At 38.9% G+C, this 13,477-nt stretch overlaps 1 protein-coding gene and 1 long non-coding RNA gene across 2 annotated transcripts in view; one reads left to right on the top strand and one right to left on the bottom strand.

The window, feature by feature from the left end:
* LOC100609532 (protein eyes shut homolog) overlaps positions 1 to 13,477 on the top strand; it is a 2,075,858-nt gene that overhangs the window by 2,021,134 nt on the left and 41,247 nt on the right. The window contains exon 42 of the mRNA XM_063813139.1: positions 12,571 to 12,745. Coding sequence (XP_063669209.1) covers positions 12,571 to 12,745 — 175 coding nt within the window. The remainder of the gene's footprint in view (positions 1 to 12,570; positions 12,746 to 13,477) is intronic.
* LOC134810313 (uncharacterized) lies at positions 11,047 to 12,597 on the bottom strand. The gene is made up of 2 exons (XR_010158057.1): positions 12,508 to 12,597; positions 11,047 to 11,615 (listed from the first exon to the last, which is right to left on the bottom strand). It is a non-coding gene; the product is annotated as an uncharacterized LOC134810313 (long non-coding RNA).

Below are 13,477 nucleotides of genomic sequence, written 5' to 3'. Positions count from 1 at the left end.
TACACTCATCAACCCATCATCTAGGTTTTAAGCCCTGCATGCATTAGGTATTTGTCCTAAGGCTCTCCCTCCCCTTGCCCCCCACCCCTTGACAGGCCCCGGTATGTGATGTTCCCCTCCCTGTGTCCGTGCATTCTCATTGTTCAACTCCCATTTATGAGTGAGAACATGAGGTGTTTCATTTTCTGTTCCTGGGTTAATTTGCTGAGAATGATGTGGAAGCCACCACATTAATTAATCATAACGAAGCAAAGCAAATGGAATTTTCTGAAAGAATTTAATAGTTGGAGTAAGGATATCACATTTGTCCTTAGAATTACAATTAAATTATGCAATAAAATATTATCTGATCTAGGCTTTTACATTTTTATAAACTCTTTATTTTTATTTTACTTTACCTTTTTTTTTTTTTTTTTTTTTTTTTTGAGTCTCACTGTGTCGTCAAGGCTGGAGTACAGTGGTGCCATCTCAGCTCACTGCAACCTCCATCTCCAGGGCTCAATCAATCCTCCCACCTTAGCCTCTCATGTAGCTGAGCCACTAAACCCAGCTAACATATCCTTACAAAGCTGATTTATATTGTAGTAGAGTTATAAAATAAAGACATGCTTTAAATTGTAATAACAATTCATTTGGTGAAGATAGCTTTTTGGTAGATCCTAGTCCCAGGGTAATTGGTCAAAGGTCTGTTCTTATAGTGTTCTCAGTCACTCAACCAGGTCTGGCCTACTCTCCATGAACTTGAGAACTGCATCATCACACCCAGTTAATTTTTGTATTTTTATTAGAGACAGGGATTTTCCAGGTTGCCCAGGATGGTCTTGAAATCCTGGGCTCAAGCCATCCGCCTGCCTCGGCCTCCCAAAGTGCTGGGATTGCAGGCTTGAGCCACCGTGCCCAGCCGATTCCTATAAACTCTTGATAAATAACTCTAATCCAAAGTTCGTGATCTAAAATATAAATCCTTACTGCTAATAAAGCACATTTGTTTTTGTTCTAAAAAATGGCTTATAATGAACCATTATTTTTTCTATGTCCTTTAATGCTCATAAAGGTATTGAGACTAACCACCTTAAATAATCTACATCTGCCAAATACGCTGTGCCTTACTGTTTTTATCTGCCCTAATAAGATCAGTTCTCCTCTCCTCTGCTTTCCAAAGTTGCATCTGCTACAAAGCTGCAGAGTTCTCAGAATGAGGCTCATGAATGGTGGTCTCAGACTGGGCACGGAATGAAGGAAGGAAGACAAGAAGATATGGAAGAAGGGAAAGGAGGAATGAGGGGAAGAAACAAGTAAAACTGGTTAGGCCACAAGTGAAAATAAGCTGGGTCCTTTCACTAGAAGTTCTGTTGCCTGTAGATAATCTTGCTGAGCTGTTAATTGTGCTAAAGGCAGCTATAGAAGCAGAATAACTGAAGTGAAACATCTCATCTTCACCACAAATGTCTTTTCTGAATATACTTCTTTACTTATTTCTTTTACTATTGCTACCAGTCCCTCCAATACTTGTTCGAATCCTTTGTACAGTGGTTCTCAAAATGTGGTCCCTGGATCAGCAATATCAGCATCACTGGGAAGTTTGTTAGAGATGCAAATTGTAATTGAACCAGAAACTCAGGGAATGGGGCCCAGTAATATGTATTTTAATGAGCTCTTCAGGTGATTCTGATGCAACTGAAGTTAGAACGACAGGCTTACTGTCATCTTTGACTACTCACCCTTCCCTGATTAACTGACACATCATAACACTATTGCCATGCTAATGAATTATACCATTTTCCTGCTCTAGAATGCAACAGACACCCTGTCAACTCTAGAATAATAACTGAATTTTTTACATGGTGATATGGTTTGGATTTGTGTTCCTGCCCAAATGTCATGTCAAATTGTGATCTCCAGTGCTGGAGGAGGGGCCAAGTGGGAGGTGTTTGGATCATGGGGGTAGATTTCCCCCTTGCTGTTCTTGTGATAGTGAGTTCTCATGAGATCTGGTTGTTTAATAGTGTGTATCACCCCCCTTTCACTCTTTTCCTCCTGCTCCAGCCATGTAAGACATACCTCCTTCCTCTTCACCTTCCATCATGACTGTAAGTTTCCTGAGACCTCCCCAGCCATGGTTCCTGCATGGCCTGTGAAACCATGAGCCAATTAAATCTCTTTTCTTTATAAATTACCCAGTTTCAGGTAGTAAGTTACAGCAATGTGAGAATGGACTAACACCCCTGACATTCCAAAACCCATGTATTTTTTCTATACTTATCTTGCTTCCACTGATTTTTTAATTCAATAAAATCTATCTGTATTAGTCAGGCATCTCCAGAGAAACAGAACCAATCAGGTGTGCACAGAGAGAGAGAGAGAGATTTTTAATAAGGAATTGGATCACATGATTATGGAAGCTGAGAATTCCCAAAATCCACAGTCAGCAACCTGGAGACCCAGGATAATTGATGTGTAGCTCCAGCCTGAGTCTGAAACCCTAAGAACAAGGAGAGCAAGTGGTGTGAGTTCCAGTCTGAAAGCCATCAGGCTCAAGACTCAAGAAGAGCCAATGTTTCAGTCCAAGTACGAAGGCTGGAAAAGACCAATGTCCCAGCTCAAGCAATCAGGCAGGAAGAATTCCCTCTTTTTTGTTCCATTTAGGTCTTCAGTGATTGAATGAGGCCCACCCACATTAGGGAGGGCAATCTGCTTTACCCAGTTTATCAATTCAAGTGTTAATCTCATCCTAACACACACACACAATATTTGACCAAGTATCTGGGCACCCCATGGCCAAGTCAGGTTGGCACATAAAATCAACTATCACTATATCTAGCCACACTGCCTCTCTGTATGTCTTATTTTCCCTGCCTCAGGGCCCGTGCTTAAATCAGCATTCTCCACCTCTTCAAATTCCATTTGCCTGGAAAGCAAGCTCAAATCACACCTCCTCAATGAGAGCCCACTCTCTGAGCTCACTCATTGAGAGTGAGCTCTTTCTGAAGTCTTTGGAGTACCAAGTCTTTTCCCACTTAGCATTTCATACCTAATATAATTATATACCTAGAGAATGTATGTCTTAATTTAGAATTTAGTAAGCTTCTGGAGAATAGGATTTTTAGTTTTTACTGATAACAGATCTCCACAGCACCTGGAATGGTGCTTTCACATAATACATGCTTGTGACATGTTGTTACCACCAGATCTTTCCCAGACTCTCTTACAGCTATGCATGACCATGTGCCTGAGTTCTGGCCAGTGAGATGTCAGCAGGTGTAATAGTTGCTACTTCCAGGCCTTGCCTATGAAAATCTTCTGCACAGTCCTGTACTCTGTTTGCCAACTCACCTGGATGCCAACCCTAACCACCCTTTGGACTTTACATGAACAGGAAATAAGCTTCTAGTGTTACAGCAACTACTGCTCATTGATATGGAGGTTATTAAATATTTACTACTCTGAATAGAGTGGACATGAGATAGATTGATTCATTAACAACCCTGTAAATGAGAGTTATTCTCATCTAAAAGTAGCCAACACGGTCAGTACTTTCGGTTTCTTGTGAGTTCAATTTTTTTCTCTCTCCTTTTTTTAATCATATGAGATTCTTCAAAGAAGAGCCCATATGGGAAAATGTAATCAGTTTACTGCAATAATTTAGAAACCCAGGATAAAAAAAAAAAAAAGCTATTCTGCAGTTTTAAAAAAAAAGCTATTACTTATTTGGTACCTAGTCAGTCAAATTTTCAATATACACATGGCTCATGGCTCCATAGCACATACAGGATATATATATATTATGTACTGAATGTCTGTTTCATGGTACTACACGAAGCAGATTATGTTTTATCTACTATATTAATAATAATATAATATATATTCCACAAATGTCTTCCACTTTAATCACTCCAATTGCTTTAAAAACATGATATGTTGACTGACATGAGGCATTGCTCTGTAAAATAAATGCATTTTGCTATTTGTATTGGCTAAATGTTTCTCTAAGTATAGCATTGCCACATTTTTAGCCAAAAACATATTTAAGTAGTTCCTTATAACAAAAGCACTTTATTTATCCATATAAAAAAGAAATGGTTTAAAATGAACACTTCCAGACATTAAGTTATAGTCATTTAACAAAGTATTCTGGTGTATGATTATAAAAAAATGTTAAAGTCCAGTAATAGCATCCCATAATTTTTGCTAAGAAGAAATCTGCAATTTTATGAAGTAGAAGTAGAAGATATCTGAGACAGTGTGATAGAGGGTGGAATGGTGGTGTGGAACACAGGACCTACTAATTTATAGGCATTGCACAGATAGTTTATTTATATTATTTATTCCTCCTAACTCATGAAATAGCTACTTTTGTCCTCATTTTAAAGGTAAAAAGATTAGCTTCAGTTAGACTTTGCATCATGTAGCCATTATGTGGCACAGATCATATTTGAACTCAGACTTACTTGACTCTGTCATCTACTTACACTTTTGCTTTCTGCACAGTGCATTTCACTCTGTAAAAGGCATGGGAAACCCTGCTTTGTTAATTGAGCTAGTTGGTTATTCATTTGTAAAGCAGCTAGCATTCAATCATTTCTTCAGTCAGCACAATATTTTGGTGATGGCGTGTGTGTGTGTGTAATAGTAAATGGCAGTACTTGGAGGAAGGACAAAGATTCAGACTGAGGAAAAACAATCACTGCTCTATCATAAGGAGAAAATATTGATGCATGTTGAGAATGGTGCTTGTCAGTAAAAATGCCAGTGAAAACTAAGTTGGAAAGTACATTCTCTACCTTCCATAACTGAACTCATTTTTTTTTCACCATGAGAAATTACTTCATGCTTTTAGTTTTTGAAAACATTTTAAGAGATCATTCCAAGATGGCTGAATAGGAACAGTGCCAGTCTACAGCTCCCAGTGTGAGCGACGCAGAAGATGGGTGATTTCTGCATTTTCAACTGAGAAACTGGGTTCATCTCACTGGGACTTGTTGGACAGTGGGTGCAGCCCATGGAGTGTGAGCTGAAGCAGGGTGGGGCATCGCCTTACCAGGGAAATGCAAGGGGTCAGGGAATTCCCTTTCCTAGCAAAGGAAGCCATGACAGATGGTACCTGGAAACTCGGGACGCTCCCACCCTAATACTGCACTTTTCCAATGGTCTTAGCAAATGGCACCCCAGGAGATTATATCCCATGCCTGGCTAGGAGGGTCCCACGCCCACAGATCCTTGCTCACTGCTAGCACAGCAGTCCGAGATCAAACTGCAAGGCGGCAGCAAGGCTAAGGGAGGGGCGTCCACCATTGCTAAGGCTTGACTGGGTAAACAAAGTGGCTGGGAAGCTCCAAATGGGTGGAGCCCACCGCAGCTCAACGAGGCCTGCCTGCCTCTGTAGACTCCACCTCTGGGAGCTGAATAAAAGGCGGCAGAAACTTCTGCAGACTTAAACGTTTCTGTCTGACAGCTTTGAAGAGAGCAGTGGTTCTCCCAGCATGGAGTTTGAGAACTGAGAATGGACAGACTGTCTCCTCAAGTGGGTCCCTGACCCCCAAGTAGCCTAACTGGGAGGCACCTCCCAGTAGGGACCCTGACACCTCATACAACTGGGTGCCCCTCTGAGATGAAGCTTCCAGAGGAAGGGTCAGGCAGCAACATTTACTGTTCTGCAATATTTGCTGTTCTGCAGCCTCTGCTGGTGATACCTAGGCAAACAGGGTCTGGAGTAGACCTCCAGCAAACTCCAACAGACCTGCAGCTGAGGGTCCTGACTGATAGAAGGAAAACTAACAAACAGAAAGGAATAGCATCAACACCACAAAAAGGACATCCACACCAAAACCCCATCTGTACATCACCGTTATCAAAGACCAAAGGTAGATAAAACCACAAAGATGGGGAGAAACCAGAGCAGAAAAGCTGAAAATTCTAAAAATCAGAGTGCCTCTTCTCCTCCAAAGGATCGCAGCTCCTCGCCAGCACGGAAAAAAGCTGGACAGAGATGACTTTGACGAGTTGACAGAAGTAGGCTTCAGATTGGTAATAACAAACTTCTCCGAGATAAAGGAGGATGTTCGAACCCATCGCAAAGAAGCTTAAAACCTTGAAAAAAGATTAGATGAATGGCTAACTAGAATAAACAGTGTAGAGAAGACCTTAATTGACCTGATGGAGCTGAAAACCATGGCATGCGAACTATGTGATGCATCCACAAGCTTCAGTAGCTAATTCGATCAAGTGGAAGAAAGGGTATCAGTGATTGAAGATCAGATGAATGAAATGAAGCAAGAAGAGAAGTTTAGAGAAAAAAACAGTAAAAATAAATGAACAAAGCCTCCAAGAAATATGGCACTATGTGAAAAGACCAAATCTACATCAGATTGGTGTACCTGAAAGTGGCAGAGAGAATGGAACCAAGCTGGAAAACACTCTTCAGGATATTATCCAGGAGAACTTCCCCAACCCAGCAAGGCAGGCCAACATTCAAATTCACGAAATACAGAGAATGCCACAAAGATACTCCTCGAGAAGAGCAACCCCAAGACACATAATTGTCAGATTCACCAAGGTTCAAATGAAGGGAAAAATGTTAAGGGCAGCCAGAGAGAAAGGTCGGGTTACCCACAAAGGGAAGCCCATCAGACTAACAGCGGATCTCTCAGCAGAAACTCGACAAGTCAGAAGAGAGTGGGGGCCAATATTCAACATTCTTAAAGAAAGAATTTTCAACCCAGAATTTCATTTCCAGCCAAACTAAGCTTCATAAGTGAAGGACAAATAAAATCCTTTACAGACAAACAAATGCTGAGAGATTTTGTCACCAGCAGGCCTGCCTTACAAGAGATCCTGAAGGAAGCACTAAACATGGAAAGGAACAACCATTACCAGCCACTGCAAAAAACATGCCAAATTGTAAAGAACATCAATGCTAGGAAGCAACTGAATCAACTAATGAGCAAAATAACCAGGTAACATCATAATGAAAGGATCAAATTCACACATAACAATATTAACCTTAAATGTAAATGGGCTAAATGCCCCAATTAAAAGAAACAGACTGGCAAATTGAATAGAGTCAAGACCCATCAGTGTGCTGTATTCAGGAGACCCATCTCATGTGCAGAGACACACACAGGCTCAAAATAAAGAGAAGGAGGAAGATCTACCTGGCAAATGGAAAACAAAAAAAGCAAGGGTTACAATCCTAGTCTCTGATAAAACAGACTTTAAACCAACAAAGATCAAAAGAGACAAAGAAGGCCATTACATAATGGTAAAGGGATCAATTCAACAAGAAGAGCTAACTATCCTAAATATATATGCACCCAATACAGGAGCACCCAGATTCATAAAGCAAGTCCTTAGAGACCTACAAAGAGACTTAGACTCCCACACAATAATAATGGGAGAATTTAACACCCCACTGTCAACATTAGACAGATCAATGAGACAGAAAGTTAACAAGGATATCCAGGAATTGAACTCAGCTCTGCACCAAGCTGACCTAACAGACATCTACAGAACTCTCCAGCCCAAATCAACAGAAAATACATTCTTCTCAGCACCACGTCACACTTATTCCAAAATTGACCACACAGTTGGAAGTAAAGCACTCCTCAGCAAATGTGAAAGAATAGAAAGTATAACAAACTGTCTCTCAGACCACAGTACAATCAAATTAGTACTCAGGATTCAGAAACTCACTCAAAACTGCTCAACTACATGGAAACTGAACAACCTGCTCCTGAATGACTACTGGGTACATAACGAAATGAAGGCAGAAATAAAGATGTTCTTTGAAACCAACGAGAACAAAGACACAACATTCCAGAATCTCTGGGACACATTTAAACCAGTGTGTAGAGGGAAATTTATAGCACTAAATGCCAACAAGAGAAAGCAGGAAAGATCTAAAATTGACACCCTAACAACACAATTAAAAGAACTAGAGAAGCAAGAGCAAACACATTCAAACACTAGCAGAAGGCAATAAATAACTAAGATCAGAGCAGAATTGAAGGAGATAGAGACACAAAAAACCCTTCAAAAAAATCAATGAATCCAGAAGCTGGTTTTTTGAAAAGATCAACAAAATGGATAGACTGCTAGCAAGACTAATAAAGAAGAAAAGAGAGAAGAATCAAATAGATGCAATAAAAAATGATGAAGGCGATATCACCACCGATCCCACAGAAATACCAACTACCATCAGCGAATACTATAAACACCTCTACACAAATAAACTAGAAAAGTTAGAAGAAATGGATAAATTCCTGGACACATATATCCTCCCAAGACTAAAGCAGGAAGAAGTTGAATCCCTGAATAGACCAATAACAGGCTCTGAAATTGAGGCAATAATTAATAGCCTACCAACCCAAAAAAGTCCAGGACCAGACAGATTCACAGCTGAATTCCACCAGAGGTACAAAGAGGAGCTGGCACCATTCCTTCTGAAACTATTCCAATCAATAGAAAAAGAGGGACTCTTCCCTAATTCATTTTATGAGGGCAGCATCATCCTGATACCAAAGCCTGGCAGAGAAACAACACAAAAAGAGAATTTTAGACCAATATCCTTGATAAACATCAATGCAAAAATCCTCAATAAAATACTGGCAAACCGAATCCAGCAGCACATCAAAAAGCTTATCCACCATGATCAAGTTGGCTTCATCCCTGGGATGCAAGGCTAGTTCAACATACACAAATCAATAAATGTAATCCATCATATAAACAGAACCACAAACAAAAACCACATGATTATCTCAATAGATGCAGAAAAGGCTTTTAACAAAATTCAACAGCTCTTCATGATAAAAACTCTCAATAAACTAGGTATTGATGGGATGTATCTCAAAATAATAAGAGCTCTTTATGACAAACCCACAGCCAATATCATACTGAATGGGCAAAAACTGAAAGGATCCCCTTCGAAAACTGGCACAAGATAGGGATGCCCTCTCTCACCACTCCCATTCAACATAGTGTTGGAAGTTCTGGCTAGGGCAATCAGGCAGGAGAAAGAAAGAAAGGGAATTCAATAAGGAAAAGAGGAAGTAAGATTATCCCTGTTTGCAGATGACATGATTGTATATTTAGAAAACCCCATTGTCTCAGCCCAAAATCTCCTTAAGCTGATAAGCAACTTCAGCAAAGTCTCAGGATACAAAATTAATGTGCAAAAATCACAAGCATTCCTATACACCAATAACAGACAGAGAGCCAAATCATGAGTGAACTCCCATTCACAATTGCTTCAAAGAGAGTAAAATACCTAGGAATCCAACTTACAAGGGATGTGAAGGACCTCTTCAAGGAGAACTACAAACCACTGCTCAATGAAATAAAAGAAGACACAAACAAATGGAAGAACATTCCATGCTCATGGACAGGAAGAATCAATATCATGAAAATGGCCATACTGCCCAAGGTAATTTATAGATTTAATGTCATTCCCATCAAGCTACCAATGACTTTCTTCACAAAATTGGAAAAAACTACTTTAAAGTTCATATGGAACCAAAAAAGAGCCCATATTGCCCAGACAATCCTAAGCAAAAAGGACAAACCTGGAGGCATCATGCTACGTGACTTCAAACTATACTACAAGGCTACAGTAACCAAAACAGCATGGTACTGCTACCAAAACAGAGATATAGACCAATGGAAAAGAACAGAGCCTTCAGAAATAATAGCACACATCTACAACCATCTGATCTTTGACAAATCTGATAAAAACAAGAAATTGGGAAAGGATTCCCTACTTAATAAATGGTTCTGGGAAAACTGGCTAGTCATATGTAGAAAGCTGAAACTGGATTCCTTCTTTACACCTTATACAAAAATTAATTCAAGATGGATTGAAGACTTAAATATTAGACCTAAAACCATAAAAACCCTAGAAGAAAATCTAGGCAATACCATTCAGGACATAGGCATAGGCAAAGACTTCATGTCTAAAACATCAAAAGCAATGGCAACAAAAGCCAAAATTGACAAATGGGATCTCATTAAACTAAAGAGCTTCTGCACAGCAAAAGAAACTACCATCAGAGTGAACAGGCAACCTACAGAATGAGAGAAAATTTTTGCAATCTACCCATCTGACAAAGGGCTAATATCCAGAATCTACAAATAACTTAAACAAATTTACAAGAAAAAATCAAACAACCCCATCAAAAACTGGGCAAAGGATATGAACAGACACTTCTCAAAAGAAGACATTTATGCAAGCAACAGACACATGAAACAATGCTCATCATCAGTGGCCATCAGAGAAATGCAAATCAAAACCATAATGAGATACCATCTCACATCAGTTAGAATGCTGATCATTAAAAAGTCAGGAAACAACAGGTGCTGGAGAGGATGTGGAGAAATAGGAACACTTTTACACTGTTGGCGGGACTGTAAACTAGTTCAACCATTGTGGAAGACAGTGAGTGGATTCCTCAAGGATCTAGAACTAGAAATACCATTTGACCCAGCGATCCCATTACTGGGCATATACCTAAAGGATGATAAAACATGCTGCTATAAAGACACATGCACACGTATGTTTATTGCAGCACTATTCACAATAGCAAAGACTTGGAACCAACCCAAATGTCCATCAATGATAGACTGGATTAAGAAAATGTGGCACATATACACCATGGAATACTATGCAGCCATAAAAAAGGATGAGTTCATGTCCTTTGTAGGGACATGGATGAAGCTGGAAACCGTCATTCTGAGCATACTATCCCAAGGACAGAAAACCAAACACTGCATGTTCTCACTCATAGGTGGGAATTGAACAATGAGAACACTTGGACACAGGGTGGGGAACATCACACACTGGGGCCTGTCATGGGGTCGGGGGAGCGCGGAGGGATAGCATCAGGAGGAATACCTAATGTAAATGACGAGTTAATGGGTGCAGCACACCAACATGGCACATGTATACAATATAACAAACCTGCAAGGTATGCACATGTACCCTAGAACTTAAAGTATAACAATGACCAAAAAAAAAAAAAAAGTAAGCTTTTTATGCCTCAAAAAAAGTTTTGAAAATAAAATTCAATCTTGCCTTTATTTTATCATTTTAAAGACCTTATTTCTGGTTGATGTTCCCATTTATTTGAAATAACTTTGCAAATAAACTATAAGTAACTGCTAAAGGAGCTGAGTAAAATTACAATACATTTCAGGATTTCAAACACTTTCATTTCAAATTTTTCACTGAACTGTCCTTTTTATTTACATATATTTATCCAATCTTGGGGTAGAAAAGTTATTTTTGTTTGTTTGGTTTTTTTTTTTTTTTGAAACAGACTCTCGCTCTGTTGCCCAGGCTGGAGTGCAGTGGCGCGATCTCAGCTCACTGCAAGCTCTGCCTCTGGAGTTCACACCATTCTCCTGCCTCAGCCTCCCGAGTAGCTGGGACTACAGGCACCCGCCACCACGCCCGGCTAATTGTATTTTTAATAGAGATGGGGTTTCACCATGTTAGCCAGGATGGTCTCAATCTCCTGACCTCGTGATCCACCCGCCTCGGTCTCCCAAAGTGCTGGGATTACAGGCATGAGCCACCGTTCCCGGCCGAGAAGTTCTTTCTAAAGATGTATAGAAAGGCAAAATCTCTGAAAGAAAAAAGAGAAAAATGTGACAACATAAATATAAACTTCTTTACCTAAAAAAAAAAAAACTATCATAGCAAAATTGAGTGGTAAATATTAAACTGGAGAAAGTTTATTTACTGTATATTACAAATAGCTAATGTCCTCATTATATAAGGAGACTCTCTTTATATACTATAAATACAAATTATAATATAAATTATGAATGAGCAATAAATTTGTTAAAAGATTTTTGATACCCAACCAAAAACGGTAAAATAGTATTTTATTAGCTATCGCATGTAAAAATGAAATGGAATGGTAATCCCAGGCATGGTAGTGCCTGTGAAGAAAGGGGTATCCCAGTCTCCTGAGTCCAGTTGTGATCTATGGGGGACACTTAGGCATACTTCAAAGCATCTATATCTTTTCCCCTAGTAATTCTACTTCTAGAAATATGTACTAAAAAAAAATTTAAATGGACAAAGATATACACATAAGATATTCATTACAACTTTATTTCTAATAGCAAAAAGTATAAATAAGTCAATGGTATAATAATTATAGGTTTATTAAATATATTTTGATATAAGAAAATATGCCATCACTTAAAAATAGTTAATGCTACAAGAAAAAAGTTAATGTTATTTATGATGTTCAACTTTTTGGTATAATATTATATTTTCTACAGCTTAGTGTAGATTGCATTTTTGTTTAAAAGAAAATATGACTAAGCATAGAAAAAACACCACACACACACACACCAAAATGTTAATAGTTGTCTGCTGTGAAATGATATCATGAATGACTTTTAAAAAAAAATTTCTCTGCGCATTTCTGTATTCTTATATTTCTTTTAAAATTTACATGTATTACTTTATTTTGAAAAACTTCTACTTTAAAAATGAAAAATAACCTTCTTCTTGTTTTTTCTATTTCTTCTGTTTGTTAACACGAAGTGTTTTTGCATTTCTTCAAGGCTGTATTTTCACTCTTCAAGTTCGCACTGAGAAGGATGGCCATTTCAGAGGACTGGGAAATCCTGAGGGCCACCCAAATGCTGGACGCAGTGTTGGCCAGTGTCATGCTTCTCCCTGCAGTTTAATGAAATGTGGCAATGGTGGGACATGCATAGAGAGCGGAACTAGTGTTTAGTAAGTATGACGTTATTAGGAATGAAAGTAGCAGGTTGTTTGCACTCTAACTGGTACTCCACTCTGTCATTCCACTTGTACAAACTAGGAACACAAACAGATGCACATATTTAAAATGTTCTTATGTAGACTTGTTACATGATGGGAGGACAGGTGAAGGCAACTAAAAATAGGATCAGCACAGCATTTATGCCATCTTAGTTCTGTTAAACAATGACAGTGAATCACTACATCTCATTCCAGGCACCATGAAAAATATCACTTAAATCCATACTATTGAGAGAGTAGACAGAAATGTTAACCACACAAAGGCTTACATATTGGGATTTGCTTTCATATGTAGGTTTGAGCCCCTTTAGAAAGGGCAATAGTAAAGCTACACAATTTGACTTCTGAACTACTTTAGTATGAAACCAACATGGACCCATTGAGTGAGAAGGAAAAAAGAAAGGAGAATGTTTTTATATTAATTACTCCTTTTGCTGAGCATCTCGTCTATGCAAAAGTAGTATATGAGGGGTTCTGGGAATATGCTAAAGAAAGTGGAAGTAAGCACTATGTCATTCAATTTCTTACACTCTAGCTACTCATAAATTTCTTATGTCTCATACATGTATAAGACAGCTAAAGAGAGATTTGTCAAAATGCTCCCCACAGGACACAGTGTTCACCAGGAACACCGACTCCCTGCAAAGCAGCTGGGAAAGAGGAGTGTCAGAGTTTCTCCTGAAA

Source organism: Pan troglodytes, chromosome 5, assembly GCF_028858775.2.
Source record: "Pan troglodytes isolate AG18354 chromosome 5, NHGRI_mPanTro3-v2.0_pri, whole genome shotgun sequence".
NCBI lineage: Eukaryota > Metazoa > Chordata > Mammalia > Primates > Hominidae > Pan > Pan troglodytes.
Note: the sequence above shows the minus strand (reverse complement) of the source record. Positions and strands in the feature narration are given on the sequence as shown.